Source organism: Helobdella robusta (assembly GCF_000326865.2).
Source record: "Helobdella robusta unplaced genomic scaffold HELROscaffold_43, whole genome shotgun sequence".
In the NCBI taxonomy this organism is placed as follows: Eukaryota; Metazoa; Annelida; class Clitellata; order Rhynchobdellida; family Glossiphoniidae; genus Helobdella; species Helobdella robusta.
The window spans coordinates 837,023-851,510 of record NW_008705028.1 but is presented as its reverse complement, the minus strand read 5'-3'; the positions used below and the strand labels follow the sequence as shown (position 1 = coordinate 851,510).

Below are 14,488 nucleotides of genomic sequence, written 5' to 3'. Positions count from 1 at the left end.
TAGAAGGTGGAACCATATGAATGTTGTCAATGTTGCTATTGAATGATTGACAGTCACAGGTTAAGTTTCGTTGGAGGTTTGATTGTTCAACAACCTGGGACATTGGATGATGTTGTTGTTGATGTCCTTTTAGAAAATGCTGCTGATCATGTTGCTGAAATGTTGCTATATTAGGTACAAGTCTGTTGTTCATTGCAGTTGTTAAATCAGTTGATTGTATGCCGATTGGATTGTAAAAATTAGTTGAGTGGTTGAATGTGTGGTTTGAGTTGTATGTGTTGAATGTGTTGAAGTTGCTGGATGGGTTAAAATTGTTGTTTTGTAGGTTATGGATGTTGCTGCGTGAGTTGTTGTAACTGCTATAGGTTGAGTTGATTGATGTTGTGTTTTTGATTGAATCATTGTAAGCTCGAACATCATTCTCGATGCTGCAACTAATGAATACGTCGTTGTCCACACTGCCTTGACAAATGTCATCATAGCCGTAATTGTAACTGTTAGTTCGTCTACATATTGCCAGTTGGTCGTTGCATGCAGCTCGTGGGCAGTTTTGTAGCTGCATGTTTGTGTACCGCGTTGGCATGTTGTAATTTGAGTGCGTTGTTGCATGTTGATGTTGTTGTTGATGGCCTTGTTGGTATGTATCTTGATGTGTTGGTTGAGGTGAGTGTTGGTGTGCTGGTTGATGTGGTTGTTGGTGTGCTGGTTGTTGTATCATTATATGGTTATGGTCATCATCGTTATTAAAGCTATAATACAGATAATTGTATTCATCATCCATGCTTATGCTCAATAAATTTCAATATACAGAATTAAGATATTTCCAAAAGACTTGAGGATATTTTTTGCTATAACTGACGTACAAAAAACAACTAGTTTCATATATTTGAGCTGAACGGAGTCTTATATACATCTTCAAGTTCCAATTATAATTGATGCAGTTAAAACTTAATTGAAATTAAATTTATTTAACTAAATGAAAGGAAAATCAGTTTGATGTTTTTCTTTGAATTCATGCTCGTAACAGTTATCAACTTCAAAGAGTTTTGCATCCTGTTAAGTTGGTTTGATCAGACCACTTAACGTTACTCGTGGACAATTAAACTCAATTACCCAATAAATTTGACCTCTAGCTTAATTGTCTGTTCATAACCAATTAAGACTGAGCCATGTTAACTGTTTGTTAATAAAGAGTTCAACAAATGGAAGGGGAAAGTTTTGTTGGTAGTTGTTTGTGATGTTATAACAATTAAACAATTAGCACATCTAACAAATTTGTAAAATTGTCAAATATTTTCTTTAGTAGTATTTCTTTTTTGATGTTTTTAATGTTTGATGCTCGGATAAATTGTTGTCCTTTGTTGTTTGTACATTATCAATTAAAAACAGACTGTAAATTGTCTCTTTGGAATTTTACTTATTCTTAGTTAATAATTAAAATTTTTCGTTTTTTTGGTTCATTGATTTAACTGAGGTAAGATTTTGTTGAAAGTCTCTTACATGTAGTTTAATTATGTTGTTAGCAGAATTGGGACATTACATAAGAAAAAATGCAAAATGAAATCATATTTTATCGGTTATTTTGTTGAGTGATATTTTGTAGTTAGCTGCTACATAACATTACTGGGTGAGGGTTCATCTTTAGACCTTGTAAAAATTGAACTATAGCTCAGCAGTTGTGTGCACCACGTTTTAAAAATTGTTATGATCTTATCAATGATGGCTGGTGAAACTCTCTATAATACTTTATAAGAATATTTGAACTGAGTTTGTCATTCATTTTATAAGGTTGTTGAGTTGATGCTGTGGGCTTTGAAGACAACAGAGAGTTAGTTATTATTATAGCGGATAATTTTTAATTTCTCATATGTAACCCTCTTTACTCTGTATGTTTTTACTTAATTTCTTCCACTGTCTTGCATGTTGTAACAGATTCAGCGTATGTCAGATTCAGATTTTTCGATGAATAGAATAAATTTTTAATGTATAAAATAAAGCTATTATTACGTAATCAATTCCTATTCTGGTAAAAATATCCAACTCCGACAGACCGGTTCAAATCGTAATACTTGTTTTATTGATAATGTTTTGCTAGTCATTATCTTACTTAACGGCTATAAATTTTAAAAACGTGCGGTTTCTTATAATTAATTTTTCTGTCGTGATTTGATTTTGTAATTTTGATTGTCATTAATGATTTCAGCATTTATTAAAATTTGTGGTCGCGATTATTAGACATATTAATTTCAAATCTTATCTAGAAATAGTTAATGTATAATATAAAAATTTCTCGGTTATACAATTTCTGGTCATGACCACGGATATATATATATATATCCATGCATATGACATATATGGCATCTAGAATGCCATCATTGAAGTAAATTTTCAAATGTTAAAGTTACTTCAATAGAAAAAAAAACGAAAAACAAAATAAGAATGCGTGAGTATAATTTTGACTTTGTACATTTACAATAAAACCACGCAACTCAAGAAATGTAATCATTTATATTTTTGATTTAAATTAATTTATTTATGATTACAAATGTAATCATTTATATATTTTGGATGATGGTTTAAACGTTTGTTTTGACATGATTGTCTTTAAGAGAGGACGATATATATGAATGGTTGAAATTCGAATTTTGAATTTTTATGAAGAAATGTTTGTATGCATATATATAAAATATAGGTAGTTGACTTAATAATAGAAATTATTATCTTAAATTTTTGTTTAATTTTTTTATTCTTGTTTGAACTTTATGTTTGAACAGAACATATTAACATATATTCATGTACATTGTTTGTGTTAAAATTTTATAGTTAATTTTGTGTTGCGGACATATGGACATTTTATCTTCACCATAATAATAATTTGTTTTTATTTCAATTAATATAAAAATTGCATTTCAGTTTTTATAAGGTAAGGAATTTTCAAAGTTTACAACTGCTGGTGTATCTCGGGAATGGGATGGCGTCTTTGATGTTGTTCAGTCCCAGCAGCATTTGGATGTATCTTTCAAATCCTAATCCGAACCCACCATGAGGACAGGAACCAAACTTTCGTAAGTCTAAATACCTTCGAAAATAAAAAAAAAATCATTTTTTAAAATATTAAATTCAACGTATAAAATTAATTAACAATAAATATTGATGAACAAAAAATGACAGCACTACCATTCGAGTGATTTGCAAAGATTGAGTTGCTCCAGTTTTGACTTTAAAAAGTCATACCTCTCTTCTCTCAAACTGCCTCCACATACCTCGCCAACGTCAGAAAAGAGCAAATCAAGTGAGGCAACCTGAGTTAGCAAACAAAAGATTATTATTATTATTAAAATAATGACAATATTTGTGGTTCCATATATAACAAAGAAAAACATGATGCTAAAAAAACAGTCAACTGTATAATTGTAAACGAATGCATTACATAATATGCGACGCTAATGATAAGCCGGAGTTTCTTTGCGTTTCAACTTGAGCCACGATAATATCAAACCCATGATGTCAGAGTCGGATGAAGAAATTCCGACTCTACTACAGCCCCTCAAAAAATTCTGACTCGGGAAAAAATCTCTTACTCTGACAGTCTGGTTAAACCGGCAGCTTCTTTCGATATAGTTGTTTTGCAAAAAGAACTGTACATAATCAACACCGCATTTCTACATCATCCGATGCCAATTTTTTCCTAACTCTCGAATACTCTAAACCAAGTAACCTTGCAATAAAATTTCTTTGATAAGTTGTATTATTTCTCGTCAAACCTGTATCAACAACAGCAACAACGACAACACCATAAGCAGCAGCAGCAGCAACCATAATGGGAATCATTGCAAATTAAATTTTCAGTCATTTAAGCGCGCCTATCCACACGAGCTAATTAAATAACGCAGAGTAGACTGGCAATAACTAAAAACCAATCGTGATAAAGATATTCTTAAAAACACTGACAACGCATAAGTACAAGTATTATCAATAAACACAAAAAATAAAACAATGACAACACTAGCAACGACATATTATTCATTCATTCATTCATTCATTCATTCATTCATTCAAGTATAAAAAAAACAGAATAAAATTACAGTTGCTCTGTCCCCGTTGTCTCTTGCATAAAATGGTTTAATAGCAGCTGGATAGTCCGTTACAAAAACAGGAACGTCATTGAAGTATTCAGTGAGGAAGCGTTCATGTTCTTTGTGCAAATCCGCCCCCCACTGCAACAAAAGATAATAATAAATATTAGAAAAATATTTCTCGAAGTTTGTACTTTTATTAATTTAAATAATAAATTGTTTGAGCAGACCAGTTTCAAGTTTCAGCTGAAAAATGTAATGTTTCAACTGTTTACAACGCGAGTTACTTATTCATCTTGTTATCTGCATAGCATATTTTGAATCGATAAAGATTAGTTCACTACCGTCTCAGCTTTTAGCCAGCATTATCGTATTCGGTATGCATTCATATTTATATAGGGCCCTTAGCTAGGTGCATGCACAGCCCCCAAAGCGTGATGCAATTTTCAAGAAAATATTAGAAGACAGAAAAATCAAAATAAATAAGAGAAGGTTATGATGTTGATAAAATTTAGTCGTTGGTTTTAATAAGGTTTCAATTTCGCTTTAGTAATCAAGCATTCGCTGTGATTTTAATATTTAAAATTTCTTAATTCAAAACAAAAAACGATGCTAAAACACACTAAAATGTTAAATGAAGCGTGATATTTTTTCTGACATGCACGATTGCGAACTTCCTTGTATCAATAAACCATGATTTCACGATTGAATTTTTATGCCACATTGAAATTCTTTTTAAAAATAAATACTAAATAATTGAAAACTAAGAAAAACAAAGTATAATATTTTGAACTCACATACAAAAATTTTGTTTGAAAATTCTTTTGAAGAGGCCGACAAAAGATTGATAGCTTCTGTATAGGTTATTCTGAAAATTTTCATTAAAAATTTGAAATTAGCAATGCTGGCTAATAAATAATATTCAAAAGTTCAACCGGCTGTAACTGCTACGGAGTACTTTGTCAACACGTTCCTGGTCAAGAAGCATAATTTATAGAATTTAGTAAATTCTGAAATTATAGGAAAATTTTGAAAAATCTCCATTCTTACTAGCCTGCTTGTTTAATTTTTCAATCATTTATTTTTGAATCCAAACCAAATTTTTGTGTCGTAAAATCGTAAAAACCACAATACTTACATTTTCAATACCTTTCCAATTTTAAGAATAATTAACTGATGTGAAAGAGCAAACGATTATATTTTCTAAATTATTTTTCTTCAAAGTTTTACATTCATTCAACACAAAACAATAAACTTGAATGCGAAGTTTATCATTTCATCATAAAAAAATAATAAAAAAACTCAGAAAGGAGCGGCAACGAGCACATCATCCCATCTAACTATCACATCTAACATCACATCCCAATTAACATCACACACAGCGTTATATGTGATATTATTTAAAAAAACACACAAGCAAAATGAAAGTGATAAAAACACATCTACCTCGAGTTTAGCGGACTTGGAATTTTTAAAAAAGAATTGAACGTCTGACGAACATCTTTCTAAAACAGCGAACGTCATACATTTGATGAGACCTTCAATCCACTGTTGAAGTTGTAACAATATGATAAATGATGAAAAACCAAGTGTACAAATAAAGTATGAAATAAAATGAATTTGAATAGAGCGAATTAAACATAATAAACTGCTATTAGTAAGGCATATATAAAATATAAACAAAATTATAAAAAAAAATAAGTATAAACTAAAAAATAAAATCTTTAGGAGTTCCAGCACTTCGCCACTACCATGACCATAAACACGAATTTTTGTCGCCATTTTTCAAAAATAAGTCCAATTATGCCTCTCCTAGTTTTGATCACAAAATGTTCGATTATCACATTTTTCTTAACCTGTCACAGTCTGATTATTGTATACAGAGAATGAAAAATAAACCAAAATTATGTAAACAATTTGGTATACAGAGACTTAAGAGAAAGCTCTGTATACCAAATTGTTTACATATTCCATATTATATTGTTTTCTTTCTCTCTATGTGTAGTTTACGTCTGAAAACTTGAAGAAATTTTATTGATGTTTCGTATCAGCTCGTTTTCCCAATATAGATTTTGTTAAAATAATTTATTTGATATCTATGTTTTTAAAAATCTCATCTCTTGTTTCAGACAACAAAAGCGTAAATTACCACAAAAATTTTAAAGCTAATGCAAATGTTAAGAACATCTTTTACAAGATGGTAAGTGAGAATTAAGAATGTTCATTGTTCAGTCAAGAAATCCAATTCCGACAACTTGTTAGCAATTAATTGGTGATCTATTGATAAATGAATAACCCTCCAAATTATTTCTGGTGAAGTTCGACACATTGAAATTCTCAAATATTAATCTTCGAATAAATTCGGACGGAAACTTTGACATTTTGGAAATTAATTACTTTCAGTCATGCCGAAGGAATAGAAAAAATTAAGAATTAGAAAAATTTAAATTGAAATAATATTTAAAAAAGAGCTTGGTAAATACTTTGATGACATCGCATAATGATCTCGTGAATGCGACTTCAGCCTCGAGCATGTAGAATTCCGACAGATGATGTCTGGTGTGTGAATCTTCTGCTCGGAACGTCGGTCCGAATGAATATACTCTGCTGAAGGGCCTGATGGAAGTGTGACGTGTAAACGTTTAAAGACAATTCAAAATGCCCAGTCTTTGTAAATAACTTCTTTAACATTATAATTACTCTTCAATTTTACAGTGAGAATAAAAAAAGCGAGCCAACCAAATTTTGAAATCATAGAAAATTTAATGGCAATTTGACAACTTGTGTTAATAATTTTTTCTATTTTTATAGAACAACAAATAAATATAAATTTCTATTTTTATGTAACAACAAATAAATTAAAATTATCTTTCATAAATAAAACATTTAAAAGTATTTTATTAAATTTATTCAATTAGAAAGCTATTTCTGCCTGGACAAATATGACATTTCAAGTTTTCTACAAATGTTGCATTGTTAATCTATATCTACATTTGGTTTACTAAAAAACTGGTCTAACAATGTGTTTCATCAAATGTGTTTCATCAAATTAATTTAACATCTTATCCTAGTCCACGGATTTTCCGTACTAATTTTTATTTTTATTAATTCATCAATTCAACCTCCAAACTTCATATTGGACCTACAAAATAAAATGCACTCGAAAATAAAAAAAACTGCAAAAAATACATTATAAGAAAAGAATGTAAGAAATATATTAACCCAGTTAACGCTTCAAGGTGTAACTGTCCTGACACTGTAAGATAAGTTGGAGTGGCAAAAAAATGACCAGAAGTTTGATTTTTAATCGTCTCGATATTGCCAGCATTTTTCAACGACTATGACACAAAACAAAAAAAATCCAATTAATAAAACCTTACAAGCCTGTTCTGATACAAACATTATAATAGCAAACATGAAAAAAAAAAATGAAAGAAATAACATTTTTGGGCCTGACAATGTTTGGTGGGTTAACTGAATTATTACGCAAAATATTGGATCACTGCAACGATCTATACATTAGGACAAGACTGTAGCAACGTCAAGAAAAGGTTAAATTCAGAAACGCAGTCAGTAAAACCAGAATATTCAATGTAGGCCTAGCCCGGGATGTAATGTTGTTACCGAGTGGAAGAACGTACCAAGAGGGTGGATCTTTTAAATACGATCTTGAACATATGAAAAGAAGTATAAAAAGTGTCGCCAATTTCAACATATAATGCCGATTGTACGGCGCGAAAGTTGACAACCAGAAGAACCCGATGCTCAGTTGCCAACGGTTAATGTTTACAAAAAATTATGTGGTTTTTGAAAATAACTAAAAGCTATTTTGTGTAAATTCTTAAAGATGAATATGTTAACGTTATGGGAAATCAAAAGATAAGAAGACCCAAAAACTGGGATACGACCAGTCAATTTACAAATGATCAACCTGGATAAATTATATTTGTATTATCTGATCATCGTGAAACACTGGGAAGCTGTTATGTAAACTGTTTATGAAATAAAATGTCATATATATTATTACGTTTTATTGTTGGAACGAGACCATATTTTATACAGCATTACGTTCTAATACACGTCAAATATGGGTGAAATACGGCATTGAAGAAATGACATGTTTTGTTTTGCTTATTTATTCAACCAAAGCTAGTATTTTGTATTTCAATCCACATCTTAATTAAAATTTCAATATTTAAAAAATTTAACGTGAAGACAATTTGCTCAAAATCTTTGTAAAGAATGTATTCAGAAACCCAGAAACCAGATGAACCTACATTACAAAAGTCAAAAGACAAGCTAGATGTTTGACCAAACCCTAATATAAGCCATGACAACTCTAAGCAAAAAATTCTAAAATGTTTGTAGGTTGAGTTAAAATGCGATGTGAAAAAATATTAAATAAAAACAATGAAGACGAACCTCCGCACGAAAAACTTCGCCGGCTCCTTCACAATCGTTCGTCGTTAAAATGGGTGTATTGATAAAACAGAAGTCTTCTTCCTATTAAAAATAACTTTTCATATTACAATATAACGGTCATTTTTTATTTATTAGATAGATAAATTTCAAACAGTAGTTTCGTTCAGAAGTTTAAAGAATATATACATCTGCAAATCTGCTTCTTCTCACAAAGCCAACCAATGTTTATGATACTTTCACTGGTTTTTGTTTGCAGCAAGCTCCTACAGTAGATTCAGCGGTTGAGATTGTGAGCGAGGAAGATAAAAATAAATGGGCGTGATGGTGGTAGGTTTGTTAATAAAAATTTCAATAACTTATCCTTAACTGATTTGAGATAAAAGACATTTTTACATTATTGACCTTTTAATGTTAAGTTTTAAAAAAATAAAATAGCATGATCTTATATTACACATAGGCCTTGTCAAATTTCCGTATTAACTTGCTGCCATTTACAGCATTTTTTGACAATTGTAATAAAAATGAAAAAATTATGTATGGATCAAATTTTTCCTAGGCCAGTTTTCACTGACCTAACAAACAAAACATAATATTATTTTGTTTGTTTGTTTGTATGTCCTCATTTAAAGGCATTGAAGCTCCCATAACGGTGCTGTGGTGTGCCTTATCGAGATTAGCATATTCTGTATATTTTAAAAATATTTTCAGTTAGTCAATGCTCGTTATCATTTCCAATCATTTATCAATTTGTTAGTCTATTTATTTAAATTTAGATCTGATTATCCTTAAGAATGTCAAAAGCCATCACCACCGACAGGGAAAATCCCGACAAAGCCTGTCTAATATTTAATTTGTAAATGAATTTTTAATAGATAAATTTACCATTAAAATATTTCTTAAAAAACCTGAAAAAAGCTGTGTGCCGCCATGGAAGCTGCATTTCTGACACGAAGTAAAGACGAAAAGGTTTTCGTGTTGAATTTCAAGTGCGGAAAGTTCCTCAAATAATCCATCGAATGTTTCTGCCCCATTTTAATAGGATAGTCCTAAGGGGCGAAATATTATGTAGACATATATAAACGTCAAAACTGTAATGCAACAAAATGGCTCATAAAATTTCGAACAATTAAATAAATTTGAAAAAAATATCTAGAATTGTATTTGCCGTTGATAATTTTCACCAAAACATTCCCACATAACCCTAACCCTAACCAATAAATACAGTTTGAAGAATGATTTCAAAATATTTCATTAGCAAGTTATAAAGGAATAGTTTTATATAAAATTAAATCATTTTTATTCTGTTTCGTAAATGTCTTAAAAACAATGAAAAAAATACAAAAAGCCATGACCAATTTTGAGCTCAGCCTTAGTAATGTGAAGATTGCCTTCAGTAGAACAATGAAAAATGTCACCTGTTCATGAGCAAAGAGAAGACAGAAAGCACGGATTTTACCCAAACACAATTAATTTTTTCAAACTTGAAAGCTTTGATGAATAATTTCCCACATAAAATCATTAAGAACTGAACTAAAATTCAAAAACAAAAGTTGGACAGAGTGATGAGGCAATAAAAATTTTTCAGAGGTTAGGAAAGGTAAAATAAAAGACATTAAACAAGTTCAAAACAGGTTCAAAAATCAGCAGTCGATACTTCAACAGAAACGAAATATCATTTAATGACACAAAATAAAGATTGTTTGCTGAATAATGGCGCATGTACAAAAGATTTGTTCTACTCAAAAGTTTTCATTGGAATTGACTTTATAAAATTTAAGTAAAAAAAAATACTAAAGATGCTATTACAAAGCTGTTGAAAAGAATATTCGACAAAGACTTAGTTAGATGAAGAAAATATTGAAATGTTTATAGTGGCAAGAGATTGAATGGTAAGCAAAAACCTAGACCAGCAAAAACTTAAATCAAAATACCAAAGATATGCTGTGTGCAAATCGTCATAAATTAAAAAACCCGCAAATTTCAATAAACTTAACAATCAATTAGGGTTTGTCAAAGATGGACAGAAGCAATAACAAAAAACATCTGAATAACAAAGAATAAGTACCAAAGGATGACATAACAAAGTAGGCGTGTCAGAAAATAATGCCAGAAAAATCTTGCAGTTCAATTCTGAGTATCCTGAGTGGAACTACCAAACTCTTTGAAACATTTGACAGTAACTCGTAATTCGTTAGACAAGTTTTATGGAATTTAATGCAACTTAATTAACTCAATCAATGTACTCATGTCAGGAATAAAAACTGAGGTAGGACTGTACTCTAAAACCCCAAACAACTTTTTACAAAGCTATTTTGCTACAATGCAGGTGGAGAGAGCAGGTGGAGAAGGACAGGGTGAAAGCGGGGTTGCGTGATACTGAGGCGAGTGACAGATGTGGATGGCGTCGAGGGGTATTTCGGTTTCATCATAGGTAGCCAAACGGCAACCCCCGATCTCGGGGAAAATGCCGTCTAAACGTGTGTTGTTGTTGTATTTTGCTACAATGCAGTACAAACAATTTCGAGAAGAAGTGACATATTGGTCTAAAATACAAAACGTTGGCTGAGTGTTAGGTGTGCCATAACCTTAACCAAAAACATAGTTAAAATTTTTTAATTAACATTACATGTGTATTTCTTAATTGTTTCACTCAACCGGTAAATTTCATATAATTTCATGTATAAAGTAACGGGCTCTAAAGCAAACAGTGAAAAACTCAAACTTCTAACAGTTTCAAATCAAACCAACCTTATTATCACATGTACCTAGAACTGTAATTTTTGAAGCTTCAAGTTCCAATACTTGATTTGGATATAAACTTTTCCGCAAAAGGCCGTCAATTTCAACACAGCAGCCAAAAGTAATATCGCTAAAAAATTATTGAATATTTCAAATGTAAAAACATAGCAATTCATAACTAACACAAAGCAAGACAGAAATAAAAATCACGGATATATCAACATTGAAATCAAGACATCTTTTTTGAAAATTTGAAACTCTAATTACACATCCTTATAAAATAACTTAGCAGAAAACCATCAATTTCAATACAGCAAAATCACCAATTTCAATACAGCAAGCAAAATTTATTTTCAATTGGAATTTTCTAAAGTTAAAATGCCTGATAGACACGGAAACTAAAAGTTTTATTTAAAATCGAATTAGTTAAAGTTAACCAAAAATACACACATTTGTTAACTTTAAATTATTTATGCTTGAATAATTCGATATTTTAAAATGATGAAAATAAATTATAAAAAAAATTGATGCGTTTCAATAATTTTTCATTTACTTGTAATTTAACTTAAAAATACATCTGGAGCAAAATCTAAAAAGAAAGATGAAATGTGTTATTTAGAAGATGTCTGCTTTGAAGTTATCTGTTTTGAAATAAACTTTTTTGAATAGGTCAATTTTTAAAAAATAATTGTTTATTTACTTGTACTTATGTCCTGGTTATGACATTAAACTGACCCTCACTGCCTTGTGAGTGATGTTGGATCATCAAAGGCTAGGCCCACCGCTTATAACTGTGGTTGCGTAAGGAAGGGCGTCCTGTGTAAAAACTAGCCAAATAATAATGCTTATGATGATGACGGAAAAAACAATGGCCCTCAGTATCCGGCAGAAGAGGGTGCGAAGAATCTCCGGAGACCCAGTCCATGGGGTTGTGGTGCAAGGCCCTGTGGATGGTCTGGCTACTGGCACCCCACTCTATAGTGTGGCGGTGCAAGACACTATAGATGGAAGGACTACTTGTAGACCAAGGGGTTGGAGGTTTGGTACCTGGAATGTAGGCACGTTGACAGGAAGAAGTTTGGAAGTGGTGGAGGAGCTGCAGAGGAGAATGGTTGACGTGGCTGCATTACAGGAGGTCAGATGGAAGGGTGAGGGTACAAGGTTTGTGGGGGCTAAAGGTGGAAGATATAAGTTGTGGTGGAAGGGGGATGATGGTACGGGAGGAGTTGGTGTGATGGTAAGAGAAGAGTTGGTGGAGAAGATGTTGGAAGTGAGGCGGAGAAGCAATGGTGTAATTGTGGTGGTGATGGTGTTTGGAAAAGTAATAGTGAGGGTGATATCAGGATATGCTCCGCAACAAAGTAGGAAGGAAGAGGAGAAGGATAGGTTTTATGATGATGTTTCTGACGAGATTGGGCAAGCGGGGTTGAATGAGTTTGTGGTGTTGTTGGGTGATTTGAATGGTCATGTGGGGGCGGATGCAGACGGATATGAAGGTGTACATGGGGGATGGGTTATGGTATACGGAATGAGGAAGGGCGTAGAGTGTTGGAGTTAGCGGATGCACATAGCATGGTGGTGGGGAACACTTGGTTCACAAGGGAACCAGCGCGATTGATTACTTATAGGTCAGGGGAACATAGATCGATGATAGACTATATATTGGTAAGGGCCAAACATAGGAAGTATGTGAAGAATGTGAAGGCGATACCTGGTATGTTGCAGCATAGTATGGTTGTGATGGATGTGACATCAAAAGAAATGGGGAGGAGGAAGAAGGATAAGTTTGTGGCAAAGAGAAAGACATGGAAGTTGAAGGATGCAGAGGTGAGGAAGGCATTTGAAGTGAAGGTGGCTGAAAATTGGGAGAGTGGTAAGGATGGAGATGTTTGGGAGAGATACAGGGACTGTGTGTTGGCTACGGCAGATAAAGTATGTGGATGGACGAAAGGAAAGGGTAGGCATGGTGAGACGTGGTGGTGGGATGAAGATATAAGAAGGGTTTTGGAAGTCAAGAAGGAGAGGTTTAGGGTATGGAGAAGGGACATGACGGAGGAAGCGGAGTCTGAGTATAGGAAGGCTAAGAAGGTTGCAAAACAGGCAGTGACAACTGCAATGACGAAAGCATCAGATAGGTTAATGAAGGAAATGGAATTTGATGTGAGTTCGAGGAAAATGTTCAAAGTAGCAAAGCAGTCAATGAGGGATAGGAAAGATGTTATAGGGAATGGATGTGTTTGGGATGGATCTGGCAAGTTGTGCATAGATGAGGAGGAAAAAGCTCAGGTGTGGAAAGCTCATATGGAAAGGTTGATGAATGAAGAGAATGAGTGGGATGGAGATGTGGAATCCGCGGTCACACACGGACCTATAGAGAAGGTGACGATGGAGGAAGTAGAGAAAGCAGTTGAGAAATGAAACTAGGTAAGGCGACAGGGGTTTCGGAAGTGGCGGCTGAACATATTAAAGCGAGTGGGGTGATAGGAATTGAAGTTATGATGAGAATTGCTAACAGTATGTTTGATGATGAACGTATACCTGAGGATTGGCGACACAGTGTGTTGGTGCCGTTGTATAAGGGCAAAGGAGATGTGAGAGATTGTGGGTCATACAGGGGTGTGAAATTACTAGAGCACGGAATGAAGGTAGTGGAGAAAGTGCTTGAGAGGAGGTTGAGAAGTATGGTGACAGTTAATGAAAGTGTGGGTTTATGCCTGGTAGGGGAACGGTGGATGCGTTGTTCATGGTGAGAATGTTGCAGGAGAATTATAGAAAGAAGAAACGAAGATTGTACATGTGTTTTGTGGATCTGGAAAAGGCTTTTGATCGAGTACCGAGGAAGGTCATTGAATGGGCGTTGAGGAAGAAAGGAGTGAATGAGAGACTTGTTAAAGCTGTGATGCAGCTGTATGAAGGGGCAAAGACAAAGGTGAGGGTTGGAAGGGGGATGTCGGACGCTTTTAGTGTTAAGGTAGGAGTGCATCAAGGATCAGTGTTATCACCGTTTCTGTTTGCAATTGTGATGGATGTTGTGTGTGGAAACATAATGGAGGGGTTGTTATTTGAGATTTTGTATGCAGATGATTTAGTCTTGATGGCTGATAGCATGGAAGAATTGCAGTTAAAATTTGACAGATGGAAAAGTGTTATTGAAAAGAAAGGGTTAAAAGTTAATATTGGTAAGACGAAGGTAATGGTGAGTGGGGAAGGTGGGGAACGAGTGATAAGTAAAATAGACCCCTGTGGGGTAT

General features: G+C 33.1%; 2 protein-coding genes across 2 annotated transcripts; one reads left to right on the top strand and one right to left on the bottom strand.

The window, feature by feature from the left end:
* Positions 1–2,934: 2,934 nt before the first annotated feature.
* Positions 2,935–6,767, bottom strand: HELRODRAFT_177582 (hypothetical protein; the record flags this gene model as incomplete). The annotated part of the gene is made up of 6 exons (XM_009025745.1): positions 2,935–3,079; positions 3,178–3,302; positions 4,086–4,217; positions 5,523–5,624; positions 6,560–6,692; positions 6,757–6,767. The coding sequence occupies 6 exons, from the start codon at positions 6,765–6,767 to the stop codon at positions 2,935–2,937; spliced, it is 648 nt and encodes a 215-aa protein (XP_009023993.1).
* A 5,338-nt stretch (positions 6,768–12,105) lies between these two features.
* Positions 12,106–12,795, top strand: HELRODRAFT_177581 (hypothetical protein; the record flags this gene model as incomplete). Its single annotated transcript, XM_009025744.1, has 1 exon — positions 12,106–12,795. One exon carries the CDS (start codon positions 12,106–12,108, stop codon positions 12,793–12,795), a length of 690 nt encoding a protein of 229 aa, XP_009023992.1.
* Between the last annotated feature and the right edge of the window lie 1,693 nt (positions 12,796–14,488).